Source organism: Chlamydotis macqueenii, chromosome 5 (genome assembly GCF_036417535.1).
Source record: "Chlamydotis macqueenii isolate bChlMac1 chromosome 5, bChlMac1.mat, whole genome shotgun sequence".
Taxonomy (NCBI): Eukaryota; Metazoa; Chordata; class Aves; order Otidiformes; family Otididae; genus Chlamydotis; species Chlamydotis macqueenii.
Genome location: NC_141560.1, coordinates 55,725,186 through 55,741,768, shown reverse-complemented (window position 1 = coordinate 55,741,768; position 16,583 = coordinate 55,725,186). Strand labels below are relative to the sequence as shown.

At 36.2% G+C, this 16,583-nt stretch overlaps 1 protein-coding gene across 7 annotated transcripts in view; it reads right to left on the bottom strand.

The window, feature by feature from the left end:
- PLEKHA7 (pleckstrin homology domain containing A7) overlaps positions 1 to 16,583 on the bottom strand; it is a 171,536-nt gene that overhangs the window by 14,349 nt on the left and 140,604 nt on the right. For 6 of the 7 annotated variants that reach the window (XM_086749415.1, XM_086749408.1, XM_086749412.1 and 3 more), the window contains 10 exons: positions 13,591 to 13,659; positions 13,333 to 13,413; positions 12,168 to 12,317; positions 10,264 to 10,365; positions 6,585 to 6,693; positions 5,185 to 5,423; positions 3,427 to 3,615; positions 3,034 to 3,151; positions 2,141 to 2,220; positions 1,551 to 1,751 (listed from right to left, as the gene is read on the bottom strand). In XM_086749415.1, the coding sequence (XP_086605541.1) occupies positions 1,551 to 1,751; positions 2,141 to 2,220; positions 3,034 to 3,151; positions 3,427 to 3,615; positions 5,185 to 5,423; positions 6,585 to 6,693; positions 10,264 to 10,365; positions 12,168 to 12,317; positions 13,333 to 13,413; positions 13,591 to 13,659 (1,338 nt within the window). The remainder of the gene's footprint in view (positions 1 to 1,550; positions 1,752 to 2,140; positions 2,221 to 3,033; positions 3,152 to 3,426; positions 3,616 to 5,184; positions 5,424 to 6,584; positions 6,694 to 10,263; positions 10,366 to 12,167; positions 12,318 to 13,332; positions 13,414 to 13,590; positions 13,660 to 16,583) is intronic. The other variant, XM_086749409.1, reaches the window with a different exon arrangement.

The following is a 16,583-nucleotide window of genomic DNA, read 5'->3' as shown; positions in this document are numbered from 1 at the left end:
GAGCAGCACTTCAATTATACATTTATCTGTTCGTCTTTTTGGCCTCTAAATAATTGTAATGCTGTAACTGTGCTATTAAACATGCTTTTTGCATATTGAAGCCCTATAGGTGCAAGAGATGACCTGTACAAAACATTGCTAGGGCTGAAAGATTCTATTTGAATTTTTTACAGCAAGTAAAAGACTAAGATGGCACCCAAATTTATAGATAAAGTATTTGCCACAAATGTTAATAACAAGTGTTACAAAAATGTTTTCATTCGACTTGTGTATGTTATGTGACTCAGGAAACATAAGAAGCTCAGGTTTAGTTCTTCTAATTAAAATATGAAAATAACAGTGATACTATAGTTCTACAGTTCCCAAATATTATGCACTATCTTTAATAAATTTGTGATTGTAAAACAGAAGACAAAACAGATTAATGTCTCCAAGTAGTGCACTCGTATTTACTGGGAAGTAAATACAAATAACTGTACGTAAATTAGTGCTACTGAGAAGTGGGAATGAAAAGCTGAATATTGTATTTTATTTTAATGCTAGCAATTGACACACATGTACTAAATGCAATTAAGCCTGGTAAAAATTGAGTAGTCCAGTTAGAAATTTAAAAAATAACTACAAAATTCTGCAAATCAAAACAAGCAAACAAAAAAAGAGGCATTAGGTATGATGAGTGACGTATCTAAAAGCAAGAGATCTTGTGCAATGAATTAGGTAAAACAAAGTGATCATTCTAAAGCGCTAGTGGACCAAATGAAAAAAAATAAATTAAAGGACCACAGCATAAGTGCAATTACAGTACAATCTTGGTTTAGCACCAAGTGAGCGACTTAGTAATTTCATCAATTAGAATTGCTTCGGTTAGTATCCAAAATGTATTGTTACCAACTTATCGTCTGTACAGCATTAATCTCAGAATGCAACAAAAATCGTTTTCTTCAGCAGCTTAAATTTGAGCCTTATTAGAATATTCTACATTTTGAGCTTCAAATAAAAATTTTATCAATTAAAACACATTAGCTCTTATATAAATTTCTAATCAGCAGGATTAGATTTTAAAACTGATTATCCATTTATCATCTCTCTAAAAAAAACCAAACAAACATCATACTGGTCTGATATTACCACTATTATCTTGCAGCCTAACTTATGAATTAAAAAGAAAACAGCCATGGTGAATAAAAACATTCTAAAAGGCCCATTCCATCATGAAGCAGTTTTAAAACTGTACAAGCTTCTTACACTTTCTAAATACAATTCCAATAAAAAACAATCATGTCTCTGAAATCACTCCAATATACTCATATCTCCACTCAGCACGCTAACCTCTGACCAACTTACCTGCTGAACCTGCTACATATACTGTAACTACCAGTAAAAAAAAGACCATCTGTTACTCACACTCTCTGAACTCATTTTATACTGGACAACACTAATTTAATTAGACTAGAAGCATCACACATACTGAAGTGAAAGTGCTTGCTAGGGAAAAAAAATAAATCCAAAGGTATTTTTAGTTTAGTCCTTTTAAGGCATATCTAACATACTGAGCCTATGTCCGCAGAAACGGGCCTGATGAAAGACCGAGATGAAACAGACTGCCTTTCTCCTTGGCTAAGAGTTCTCTTGCGTTCACGAACTAATGCCTTCTGATGTCGCTTCATTCTTTCCAGTTGTTCCTCCGCACTCATCTTGCCTCTTTGGTGGTCTCCAGAGTATAAACGTTCCAAGGCACTCTTTGGTCTCTCCTGTGGAAGTCATAAGGCACACAAAACACACGTAATTAATACTTTATAAGAAGCACACAAAAAAAATAACTCTTTCTCCTACCTTACTACTAAATTAACACGATTTTGTTCTACAATTTTTGCATTATTTTTTGTATTTCAACTCTATTTTCTACTAATACTGCTGATTTTTGGTTTTAAACCTTGTTTTATAAATGCATTTCAAATGCAGCAAGTTGTCTGTCTGCTTCCTGATTCATTTAAGAAAGTGAAAAAATTGAGATTTTATTACATCACAGGTGTCAGGTCCTCTCCCATGCTACCACAATTCTGCTATGCAAAATACATTCTGGTCTTAACTATTTTGAGCAGTCCAGACATTTGTCTTTAGATGTTAATTTAAAACTTACCTTGGACCTATCCCTTCGAAGTGTTGCATATGATGAAATGGTAGATGATTGGTGCAATCTGGAAGTTGATCCAGACAAACCTTTATCAGGAAAAAGAGAATGCTTTAAAACCAAATGACAGACAAAATGAAGACAAGTGTCAGATATTTTTTAAATTATCATGGTTTTTCTGTGATATTCCAGCTACTATTTTAGCTCATGTTTCACATTTTGCAGTTCAGAAGATCACAAGAGGCATGAAATTTTATTTCAGCCGAAAGTAATGTGTTTCAGATCACTACTGAACAAAATTCAGAAAGATCTGCAATAATTTAGAAAGTTATATTAAATGAGGTATGGAGTGAACTCAGCTGTGCAACAGTAGATTAACTGTACAAATAATCACATCTACAAAGAAAATCAAACCTTAACATTCACAGTTAGAAAGCAAAGAAATGGAAATCGCTAAGAAATGAATTGCTCTTCCCCAAGTATCTTCTCTATCCTCATTTGTGAAACAGTTTCAGGACTGTAGCACAGTGGGGATGGAGTGTCAAGTCACATGTAGTGTCTGGGGACATTATATTCTTAATCCTTTATCGCTTTCATTTCAATGGCAATACAAGTGTTTAAAAAACACTTGTCGAAGATCATAAAGAAATTATGAAGAAAAATAACTCTGAATATAGGAGACATTCTAATGGCTAATTTAATGTTTTGCTATACTTTTTTCTTAAGCATTATATATTAAGTTGCTTTGCAAAAGGCTGGTTGTCTGTAGCAGCACCTTTAAAAAGTCTCTAGACTTTCACAGCATTGTATAGTTAACCTAAAATCTCCAGAAAATTGTAGGACAGAAAAGTTCCTATCAAGGCAGTACTGCTGAGAAACGGCTACAGAAATTCCTGGCTTACCACGGGTAGGTAATGTCTGGTATCCACTGTCAGAGCTTATTAAACCACGGGAAGGTTGGCTGAGGTCACCACCTATCATTGCTAGTTCTGGTTCACTCATGTATGAACGCAGTTCCACCTATATGGAAAAACACTCATCAGGTCAAATGAAGTCACAGACAGCAAGTCTTAATAATCTTAAAAGAAATCCTAAAGCTTTGTTTCTGGATTACTAAATTTCTCTCTGCCATTATTATATGGCATAGATCTTTTCCTGCCATCACTGTCTCTCTGCCATTAGCTCTCTCTCTCCTTATTACAAGACTTAGAGATCCATATATTTTACAGAGAGTGTCTTCTATTACAGATTCCCATATCTTTAAAGTGCAGGTGTATAGCTGTATGAGTGCTCACCCTATAATCTCCATTTACATACTGTCCGAGTTCTCTGTCTCTCTTCCTTTCATCTGACTGACGTTTCAGGCCACGCACTGATGTGTGTCTGATGACAGTGGCTTCTCTTGGGAGAGGTGGAACAGCTGGTGGCTGATCATCAGGACTGTACAACTGAGGGAGAGGAGGTCTGGGCGGTGCTTCATCTTCCTGGTAATGGAAAGTACAGGTATTTGGCAAACAGTCTGAAAACAGTCTGGCATAAACTGACTGAAAGTTCATTATATTATACAAGTTGTTTGTGACTTTAACATGCTCTCCTCTGGCCATACCAAGAGCTTGAGGCTTTACAAACCAAACAAGACCCAAGAAAGCAAACAACCAATCAACAACCAAGCATTAATAAGAAAGGCTCTGCACTGGTATGTTCTAAACCAGTATACGGATACTGTACGGTTCTGGTTTTGTTTAGTGAGGGGAGGCCTAAGGTGGTAGCTTCTGTAGGAAACTGCTAGAAGTCACTCCCCTTTGTTTAGTGGACTCGGATGGGCCTAGGGCGGACCCGCTGCTGGCCAAGGCCGAGCTGATTGGTAGCAGAATGTCCCGTGGTAACGCCTCAGCGATAACGTATTTAAGAAGGGGAAAACAGGAAAAAAAGGGAGAGAGATGTGAAGCAGCTGAGCAGGGGGCAGAGAGGGGGAGGCGAGAGCCTTGTGGGCCTTGCAGGCCTCACCCTCTGGCCTCCCGCCGGGCAGCTGACTGGGCCCAACTCGGCCCGGCCTGGCTGCAAGAAGTGGAGAGGAGATGAGAAGTGAATAAGATATAAAAAGGATCCTGAGAAGCATCTGCCAGACTGTTGTGAGGAACGGCTGCAGACGCCAAGGTCAGTGAAGAAAGGAGGGGGAGGAGTAATGCGGCTCCTGGCCAAGATTCCTCTGCAACTCGTGGTGAAGACCATGGTGGAGCGGGTTGTCCCCCTGCAGCCCATGGAGGTCCATGGAGGGGCAGAGATCCACCTGCAGCCCGTGGAGGACCCCACGCCAGAGCAGGTGGAGGCCTGAAAGAGGCTGTGGCCCATGGAGGGCCCGCTGGGGCAGCTGTTCTGGAGAGACTGCACCCTGTGGAAGAGATGACCCACGCCGGAGCAGTTTCACAAAGGACTGTGGCCCATGGGAGGGACCCCACGAAGGAGCAGGGGAGGAATGCGAGGAGTTCTTCCCCCGATGATGAAGCAGCGGCATGAAAAAACGCGTGATGAGCTGACCGCGACCCCCATTCCCCTTTCCCTCCTGTGCTGCTCAGGAGGGGAAGGTAGTAGAGATAATGTTAAGCCGGGAAAGAGGGAGAGGTGGGGGGAGGTTATATTGTTCCCTGTCTCATTCTCCTGCTAGTTTTAGAAATAAATGAATAGTTTTCCCCAGGTCGAGTCTGTTTTGCCCATGACGGTAACTTTAAGGATTTCTCCCTGTCCTTATCTCAAACCTCAAGCCATTTTTCCTTATATCATCTCCCCCTATTCTCTCGAAGGGTGGGGGGAGCAGGAGAGAGACTGCGGAGTCTGGTCCCGATCAGGGCTGAACTATGACATGCACATACAGCTCTAGGTTACACACATACATTGTCCTGTAAGTGCTATTGCTCAGTTTCAATACAAACACCTTAAGTGTCTGCCTGTTGTGCCTCCACACTGTGTACACTTTATAACAATGAAACTTTCACTGTTTCTGCCAGAAGTAAATGGAAATGTTGGTCAATCAATCTCACAAGAGCAGTACTTACAACCTTTGGCTTTAGCTTTATTGGTGACTGAAGAGGCGGCTCGATTTTCTTCAGCTGCTGTGCTTGGTGCTGCGTTCTGGCCTGGAAATAAGGCTGTGGATACAGCCTAACCTCCAGAGAGGATTTAACCGGACTGGGTGGAGGGCTTTGCGGAACTGAAAGTTTGCTTTCTGCAGTTGCGTGGGAAGTTGGTAAGGAAGGCACTGAAGACTGAGAAAATGAAGGCACTATTTTTCTCTCTAGGGGAGAAATATGCAAATGTATTAGATGTTGTTTCTTATCCATAATCACAGAATCATAGAATCTTTAAGGTTGGAAAATACCTCTAAGATCATCAAGTCCAACCATCCAATAATGTTCCTAAGAACAGCAATTAACAACCTTAGACTTCATAAAACAGCCCTAATACTCTGCACATTGCTTTGAACACAAAGCGGGATTTGGACATAAAAATGTTTGTTTGTTAATTACAGCAGGGGTGGAAAACATTTTCTCAATGAGCATCAAGCCAGCTTTTCAGGTCAAAAATAAAAACACACACTTGAATATAATCCCATAAATTCTTTGGAGAGGGCAATGGGAGGGAAGCAGGGAAAAGCCCATGAATCACACAAAATCAGTTCATAGGCTGTGTCTGGCCCTGTGCCACAGACTCCTTAAGATTCTTACAGATCTAGACAAGGCTAAGGCCTCATACCCATACCTTAAATAAAATAAGATCTCACCATCTCAGAACTATTTTATCTCTGTATGCATAAGGTAAGCAAAGATACTTTAAATATAAAGTGAATTTACAGGAGGCATTAACAGTCTCTTGCTATCCCAATGCCTTAGGTCTTTTCTTTGAAACATAATAAAGCAATTGAAATGCAGACCACACATGCTTTCCCTTCCTCTTTTCCATAGCTGATGTTGCTCTGCCCACCAAACACCTGCCTGAAGAGGGAGGGGGAAGGCAACTGCAGCAACGGCAGTTGGGCAGCATCCAAGGAGGAAAAAAAATAAAATAAAATCAAACCACCAAAACAGAGAAGAGCAGAGAGAGAGGAGTTCCTGGACAGAACGCAGAATAGATACTACACTGGGATGAGCCTGGCATGTGACAGAAACTCTTTCTGCAACTTGCAGAACTTAGCTCATTATTATTATTACTGTTTCCTTTTTTTATGCCTTGTTATATTTGAGCGCCATCAGTATGTGAAAACAAATAACAAGAAGCCTTTTTGCCACCTTGATCAAGGAAAACACCAAGTTAACGTGCTCAATCAGAGATTTCTGATGCAATTAATAGCAGAATTAACTGGATTTTCTGCAGTAGAACAAACTTCTAGACTATTTGCACAGACCCAAAGATTCGGCTGCATTTGTATATTTTTTTGTTTTGATTATGTTCTCCTTACCTGGATTCTTGATAGAGTCTACTATGGTTTTGTAGTTTGTTTTATTTGCACTCAAGCCAGCTGTAACATCTTCAATTCTCCACAAGTCTTTTTGTATTTGTGTTTTCTCCTGGTGTTTGTAGTAAAAGAAAAAAAAGAAAAACCAATTATATGTAATTTTTTATTTATTATGGGCTTATTCTTCTTTTGATACTAAAACCAAACTACTGTTTCAGAACTTACATGAAAACTCAGGAGTCTAGAAATAAGTAATTGTTTTAAATTCTTTAAAAAAACCCAGCCCACCAACATAAACCAACATATCTTGCCCATTAAATTTATTAGAGGATTTCCTGATTCTCAGAAGACTTCCTATAGAAGACTGGGGTAAAGAGACATATCTATGTTTTTCTCTACAATATTATTCAAGCTACAAAAGCCTAGTTTAATGTTCTACATAAAATTAAATTACAGAACCTTTTCATTTGAAGAACTTTGTTCTTAAATCCTATACTAACATTTAAGATGGCTAAGGCAGCCTTACGAAACTTGTCTTAATATACTTTTAATACATTTATGGGAAATGTCCAACATTCAAAACGCAAAAAATTAGTATAGTTCCCCCAAATACTGCTGTGAAAACCCTAATGGCTTTTAATGGGTGAAATAAAAAACCAAGACCAACTCAGAAGGGCTGACAAATTTAATTTCTGCTTATATTTGGGTTGTCAGGCCTACAGGACATGATGTATTATAGGTTGAAACAATATATTGCTGCTGTTCCAGGATTTGGTCTCATCTTGCATCCCATTTGCTTTACTGAGGTTTCAGAGGAGGAAAGAAAGGGAACCTTTGTCTACAGTCTGGACTCCGTCTTTGATTGCATCTTGCAGCCAGAGGTCTTGGCTACTGAAGCCACCACTTCAGTTAGATTTGCATTGCAATCACCATCGATAGTTATTCTCATCTACTTAATCAAAGCCTGGTAATTCTGCCTTCAAAAATTGGTATTAAGAATAAACTTAATAATATTGTTTTCCTCTTGATTTTACTAAAGAAAGCAGAAGGTAGTGAAACACCTTAGTTAAAAATTGCTTACAAACTGCTCAAGAACTCTAGAAATCCATCACTTGCCATAAGCTGCAAAATAACCGCTAATTAAGCCTGTAAGTCTGAAAGAGAAAACCTTTAGTAAAAGCCCTTACACCTCACAGCGCTAAGGGAGGCATATAAATTGCTTTCCACTTTATGTCTTAGATCAGAAAATATGTTCAGCCAGGTTACAGATCAGCAAACAGGGTGCCATGAACACAAACATTTAAATGATGGAGAACGTTATTTGTCTGTAGTAAACTCACTCGATAGATGGGACATAGACTGTCAGGAAACAGACTATAAATTTCCAAGTTTCATTTCATTTTTCTGACTTTAATCATACTACAAGGAACTAAGTGATGGATTTACAATGATCAAGCCTCAGAACTGGTTAAAAAAACCCCACACGTACAAAAAAATCCTCCTTCTGAAACCACTCAGGAAGTGTTCTATCAGAAATGTACAAAAGCCAGGAGATGCTTTAGCATTGTTTCTTCTCATTACTTAAATATTGATGTGAAGAGAATATTTTAGATCAAAAATGGACTAGATCTAAAAGATAAACAGACAAATTTATATTTAAATTATGAAACTCAAGATTGCTGTTTATGAAAGGGTATAAATACATTTTATGGGCAAGCATGAAAAGGTAACTTGGAGAGACAAATCAACTTCTCTAACTTCCCTCACACAGAAATATAATGTAGAATGATTTATAAAACCAGAGGAGAAAGACTTACCAACTAAAAACTTATCACTGGCAAAATACCACATCTCAGTTAATTTCAGGATGCCCAGATCCCTCCAACCCTTAAGCAAAAGACAATGAAGCTACACTCTTAAAAGCAAGATTTACTCTGACCAAGCTGCTTGAAAGTTAGTTTTTAACCTCTTAATTAATGCTATATAGAAACAACACTGTTTCCCAGTTTCCCACAGCAACTTGAGCCTGCAAATATACTGAATTTTTAATAATATTCCACGAAGACTGCATTTTTTTAATATACTGTGTATAAATCTAGTGCTATTGGAAAATACTAGATAAACTGTCTTGAGTCTACATACCCTTGGGCAGAGATCAAAAAACTTCTAACTATTATGGGTACTTCCAGTGAGACTTTTTTGAAGAACTTTTTTGAAGACTTTTTTTCTAAGAACATTCAGTACTTTCTGGAAAAATCAGCTCCCCTTAATATCTCTAAAATAGGTACTAAGAGCATTTTTTAAAATCTTAGCCAAAGACAAACATACCTACGCACATATGCATATGTATATATGTAAGTATACACACACAAAGCACATAATGTGTACATTTGTATGTGTGCACACATGTGTATTTTTTATAATTACGCATGTATGTGATATGAGATGATAATAAAACTGAGTTTTCTGTGCAAATTGTATTCCCTTCTATATGTATTGCTAAATCACAGGCCCCGTGTCCAGTATTTTAGCATGCTCAATGGACAACTGGAAATTGTTTGTTAAAGTACTTTAACAAAGTATATTTTGTTTAAATCTGTAATTTCCCTTTGTTAAAGAAAATAACTTCATACAGGAATTATTTTATTCTAAAATACCCTGGGATTTTCTGGAGGGATGTATTCAACAGTTGAGCTCAATTACATAATATTCTGGCTCTAGAAACTGAATCATTTCTCCCATCCCTCAAAATTAAAACTACATGAAAATGGACTTTGAAGATTGATGCAATCGAAAAAAGTTTTACAACTCTTTCTTTGATATAAAACATGTATCCATTAATAGTGAAAATAAACAAATTTAAATTAATATATGATCAAATATTTGTTGTATATCAATAAATTTAAAATTTTAATTAGTGAGCTCTTTTGACCTAGAGTATTTGGAAAAGTAGGCAAAATGAGCAAAAGGTATACATTAGCTTTGTTCCTTGTGTTTTGTTTTTTTTTTAAATAAAACTGTTCTGCTTAAATACAGGAAAAATAATCCAGACTGTATTCCTTGCTCTAAGAATAAAATCACCAGTTGTAAGCAGGTATGTAGAAATAATCTGGTATGCCACATCCAGTTCAGCAAACAGAATAACTTAACTTCTTCTTTGTAAGATTCAAAACTGAATAATTGATTTAAAACAGAGATGCCTTTCAGTTACTGATGGCTGTGAAATACTTATTCCACTTCACAAAACAATCTACAGAGATAAATCTTCCATAAACAGAAGAACATGACAAAGAACAAGTCATGACAATAGCAAGCTAGTGACTGATGTTCTTAAAAATGGATAAAGAAGCCAACAATGTCAGATCAAATAAATGGAAGACTAAGAAGTCCTGCATAGTCTTATAAATTAAATACGTTATCAGTGTCAAGATGTCAACATGTAATAAAACGTAATAAAATAATGACAAATTTGTATAGACAACTTATGAGAAACTATTACACACGCTCAAGATTGCTGCTTACTGCACAGCTATGCTGTTACAATGTCTAAAGTTTGCAAACTAAGCTACATGACAGCTAAATACAGTGCAAAAATGGTTGAGAATTTCTCTTATGAGATGATAGCTTTCAAGTTCAGACAAAATAATCTCATAAGTAAATCAGTGTCTGGAAATGGACTCACCTGAGATACCAATGAACTATTCATCTGTTCCTGTAAGGCTTTTTTCAGCTGGCTCACATCCTTTTCTAATTTCAGATACTCATTCCAGGCATTTTCCATTTCCTATTAACAGAGGGAATACTCTGATACAATGTTACAGTAAACTTTGAAATCACACTATCCATTCTCTAATTGAGCACCAAAGTGTTTTTAAGATGGTGCTGTTCTGTTATAAATTTTGCTTACAGTTGATGATAAGCTTAAAAATGCTTTATAGCTTGCAAGATCAAGTCAAGAATCCCTAGTTAAAAAATTCTGGCCAGTTTCCACAAACAAAAGCATTTCTTAAGCATAAAATTGCCCTTTAATAGAAGCTGAACTACGACTAACACGCTATGAAGGAATCAAATCTATTCCAGTTCCATTTCCTTTTACCTCACTCCTCTATTTAAAACAAGTTTTTAATTAAAATCCAAACTGCCACCTAAACCAGAACTCATCATTTTAAAACACAAAGCAGGTTATTCTTTAAAAGTTCTACAGACTGTATTGTAATGTCATTAGAAGTGAATAAACAAGCAGACACCTGGAAAATAAGGCTATCCAATTACCCTCAGATTATTCTGAGCATCCATGGCACCACAGTTTGCCTTCTGACCCAGAACTGAGAAAAATCAAGTGTCTGGATCATTTTTATGTAAGGAATGATGAGGCAGCCTTTTTCTCTGATGCCTAGAAAAGAGATCACTTGAGAGCTGAAGGGAAGAAATCACGGAGGTCTACGAAACCACGAGTGGCATGGAGAGAGTGGATAATGACTGACCGTTCCTCATCCTTTCTCATACAAGAACAAGGGTCTATCACGAGTCACGCTCAAAACAAATAAAAGAAAGTTGCCATCCACATAATGAGGAAAAGATCTGTGCAATACCTTGCCAAATGGTATTTTCGATGCAAAAGTCACAGAATTTGATAGGTGACTGTACAGTTATTGTAAGTGAGAGTTACTGAGAATTACTAAACAGACAAAAAAAAAAAATCAGCCTCAAGAATTCTCTGAGCAGAAAATAGTTAGAAGCTGGATTGGTTATGACAGGAAACACTACCCAGCTCTCCTACCTTTTCATTTCCCTAAGCATCTGCTTATTCCCACTGCTGAAACCAGAATCCTGGGCTAGAAGGAGCCTTGGACTGGACCAGTACAGCCATGCTTACAATTACTTGCTATTTATGCCTCCAATTAAATTTTAAATGTAATCTGTGAAAGTCACACATTATATACCGGCATAAAACATCAGCACAAAACACTGTATATATACCTTTAAATAATACCAACCTACCAGATCTCACTATAGGAAAGGTGTTCATGCAATTCTAGAAACAATCTTATAAAGACCTGGTCCCATATTCATCAAGTGGTAGGATTAATATAGAGGGTGCACAACACTCAGGTTCGATACACTCTCTTTCATGGTCAATTCTTAGAAATATTTTTATTAATAAAAATGCAACCTTAAATTGCATTTGGATTTCATTAAATCATAATATCAATAGTAAATTTTGACCAAAATACCAAACTTTCCCAATACCTTTTCGTCTGGAAAAATACCAAGGAATCATATTTATATTTTCAAGGGATCACCTGAAAGATTTGCAGTTTAAGTATGTACATAAATAAAAAAGATATGAAAAAGGTATTAAAAAGTTTTTTGAGCTTTTTTTTTTGCGGGGTAGGCATATGAGAAGGGGTCACTGAAAAGGAAAACTGGCAAGATTGTTTACGGTTTTTTTGTTCTGGTTTAGTATCCTGTACCTTAACCAAATCAGTTCAGAACAGGACTTAACAACCCTATCCGATGAACAATACAGTTTTACTCTAACTGGTATTTTAGTTATCGTTTTCTTGAAAAACTAAAACCACATACTGTTGAAACTTTGGATATTTCAGCCCGAATATGTATGAGATCCTCTTGCAAAAGTCTCTGCTGGTAAGAAATTTTTTCTGCGTGTTGTGGTTGGTCTTTGTACTGCTCCATCTGTCTGTGCAAAACCTCCAAAACAGACTCCAGCTGATCCTAACAAAGTAGAAAGACGGTAGAAAGCTTACAACATTTACATGGAATTTTACAGATCTACCTGTGGGAAAATAAAAGTTGCTTAAAAATAATAAAGTAGCCAAAACTGTGGATTAAAATATTGCCTAAAACACTAAATAGGCCTGATTCATTCCATCAGGAGTAAATAACACTGAATCATTTTTGCAGAGTAGCTCTTCTGAAGGATCCATCTGGAGAGTACTTTCCCTTTTAGAACAGATTTTTTTTCTGAACAACCTCGATTTATTGACAGCTATAGGTCATAGGCAGTGAAGCAGATAAAGATACATACAGGCAAGGAAAGGCAAACCATTTTGTTCCTCTTTAGTGTTTGAGCTCTGACTTAAATGAGCATGGAGAAAAGGAGTGGGTTCCAACTATGAACTTGTCACAGGAGATATTTCAGCATTTCAGTCATAACCCTCAGAACTAAGTTCACACTACTATATATAAACCAGCACAGGCTTCTGAAATTACTATAAATTTGAATCTCTCTCCCTTCTCTCACTTCTTTTTGATTTAAAAAAAACCAAACCAAACTAAAACCCAACAACAACAAAAACTACCTCAAAAAATAAAAAACACAAGAAACCACCACACAAGTTACAGAGAGAGCTCAATATGGTACCGTGTTGCTGTTTATGGAAACAACGTGGGAACATGACCCTGCCTCACACTATATACATATTAAGACATGAAGGAAACATACACAGAAAAGTGTATGTATCCCAAATTGTAAAAAATGCCAGAAAATTAAATGCATGTGTTTTTAAAACATTTATTTTCAAAAATATGTTTTCTAAAAGTGTGCACTCAGCCCTAACGTTAAAAAAAAAAGAAAAAAAAATCTTTTCCCTATATAAGTTTATACTCATGACCAAAGAAACTACTATAATGCAAGCAGCATCCAATAATTTGATGTTTTGGTCTGTAATTCCAAATTTTATGATTAGATGAAAGTTGTTATTTTATTTTATAAAACCAATCTACTTACTTTATTCTCCTTAAGGGCTCTTATTTTGTCCTCCAAGTCCTGCAGAATTCTGTCCTGCTCACAGAAAATGCTTAGCTTGACCTGAAAATGAAACCATATAAACATATAAAGTTAGATTTTAAAAACTAAGCAGAAAAGTCTCCACTATTTTTTGGGGCAATATTTTACTCCAAAGAGCATACTAATGTGAACATGTAACAGTACAACATAAATAGCCAAAACAACACCAGAGGTTCTGAAGTGGTGTTTGATACTCACATCAATATCACTTTCAGCAATCTTAACAGGTTTTGCACTTCGTTCTTTTAACGTGTCACGCCCCGTCACCTAAGAGGAATAGGTTTTCAAGATCTGAGAAACTTGTTACAAACTAAAACCTAATTATGCTTCAACAGTGAAAAGAAAAGTTAAATATTCATAGTTATTAACAAATAATAACAAAATTTTGGATACAAGTTTTTCAAATATGGCTTTGGTTTTAAAATAATGTTATCAGAAAAGACTACTAGTTATATGAGGCTATTTAATATCTCTTACAGTAGCTTAAAATCCTGTACAAAACAGTATAATCCCACTTGTCTATGGTTACAAAGGTCTTGTTCCTGCAAAACCTAGTAATTTTAACAATTCGGCTTTAATAGCTTTCTTGAAGCCAAAGGACTTGAATAGTTCCTTTAAACGTGTGGTTGCAAGAATAACAGCATTAATTAATGACTAACTATACAACTTGCTGGCAACTATTTCATTCTACAAAGGACAGTATCTTCCATGGTACAGGGTGAATTTTGTTAAAGACAGACTGCACTAAAAGTGCTATAGTGGAATTAAATGTAATTAAGCTATTTTGACAAGTTTATAACATACCATATCTCTCATTCCATTAATCACTGGTTTCATAATCAATATCTGGTAAGAAGATTATCTTCTCACATAACATAGTTTTTTAATCAGTACAGAAAATACACTATGTTATATTTCCAACGGGAATGTGAAAATGAAAGCATGTAGAAATGTTTATTTCCACTATCTACATGGGACACTTTTTGTGAATAAATAAGGTTAAGAAAATGGCCATATAACGTAGTTTATTAATTACACAGTTTTTAAAAGCCTTAAAATCTAATAACTTACTAATACTAGATCAGAATACTTTTAAGGATTCATTAAAGCAAATACTATCCAACCGAATAAACACCTGGTGTTTAGAAGTATAGTACTGAGAGTATATTTTATTCAATATTCGGGCAAGAGTTTTATGAGGAAAAATTCACCTAAACACTGTCTTTAACAATGTAAGAGAAGTTTTAATATAAAAGCAGAAGTTGCTGGCTTTTTTGATGGGGAAGAAGAGGTAGTTTGCTTTTTTACTGATTGACTGGCAACCTGCAGACTTGAAGCTACGTAATTTACTTATTAACCTAACAGACATCTACAGGATCATGCTAGCTTTCTTAAAGTAACTAGATTCTACTGTAAGTGCAGATAAATACAACCTTATTTTCTCATTTAACTTCTTATATGAAGTTAGCCATCTACACATAGTATTTTCAAATAACAAAGGAGGTTTAATACAGAAAAGTATGGTCATCACTTACGCTTACTGTCTTTTCTCCTCCAATGGCAGATTCCATTCAAGACTTATCATGTGTTTTCAAGTGGTGAAATGTTACTTCACCACCACCAAAATCGAAAGCATTCACTGTCTCTCAAAACTTTCAATTTTTGTATATTTTCATTTTCAACAAATGTGTTTTATCTAAGAAAAACCCTTTCAAAAGTATTAATCAAATTATTTAAATGCTAAATCCTATGAATAATAACAACAAATAATTAACTGTAAGCATAAATACTAGCATGTCAAAGTAATACTTTTGCATATTTAATTACCTGCAAGCTAAGAGAATGCAAAAGCCTTTTTCAAAGCAATGGAACTAACATAAAAATCAGAGCCTACAGATTTGGGGGATATTTTAAATTACATGATCAGAACTGTAAAGAATTTGTTAATTATCAAGCAGTGAACATGAGAACATAACGAAGATTCAGCATGCTTTCACATTTTCAAAATTATACATAGGAGTCACTACTTGAACACAATCAATTTCAAAACATGGCAAAACGAAACTGAACACTGAGGTCAGCCGTAAGTTTGCACACAGACTCCAAAAGGGGAAAAAAGAAGATGAAAAGAAAAAAAAAAAAAAAATCTCACACAAAGCTTTACTGTTTACCATAAGACACCTGTAAAGCCAGAATATGTCAACATTGACTGCTCTTTTAAAAAGCAATGAGATGAGCACATTTCAGATGCAAGCAGTCTTACATGTATACTGGACAGTAACCCTTGTGCTGAGTTCTTCAGCACTTTGTATATCATGTTGATCAGAGGTCCATTATTTTCTATCTGTTTCAAACAAAAGTTTAGTAATAGCTTGTTATAGATGTAAAAATTAAAATCCCCAAACCTTACAACTCAAAACTCCATGAGCAGCAGTAATCACACACTCTCACGTTACACCAATTCTTGAGGTTTATAGTCTATATCATTTGCCACTACAGAAGCTACAACTGGATATCTACCAATCTTCTTATATTGTTGATAGCTTATTCAACCAACCATAAGATGTTTTTACTTCTGCAAAACACACAACAGAAAATAGGATTTGCTCAGACTTGCTCAATTGCGGTTTCAAGAGTGCTGGGAATTATAGTAAGATATTTTCTGCCATGTAATACGCAGTAACACTTGTACCAAGAGCTGTATATTGATAACTCAAGCAACCCCGTTAAAACCTCAGTGAAAAAAAGTTCTTTCAATCACACTTACCCTTCCTCCCATAACAAATAACTGCCGCCCACTTTTTACTTCATTATCTGTGTGACCAATCTTGCACATGCAACCTCTTTCAACTGCAGCAGAAACTGAACAGCTAAACAAACTTTCCTATACTTCCTCATCCATATTCTTTATCACCTCCTTGGGACTGCTTGTAAACTATTCTGAAGTGAGGCTGCCCATCCATTCCTCCTGTATCCTGCTTGAACTTGATTTCATAGTCACAAAAAGGGAAGCTTCCTTCACCACTTGTGTTTTATCTTATTTGCAAAGTCATCTTAGAAGCCCATGGGGAAAACTGAGATTTTGTTCCCTTTGCTCTTCCTTTCTGCTTTTCTAATGCAGAGTCTATCCACTTTACAGATTAAAAAACCTAACTGTGGAAACACAATTGTAAAAATCTGTTTGCAGAAAA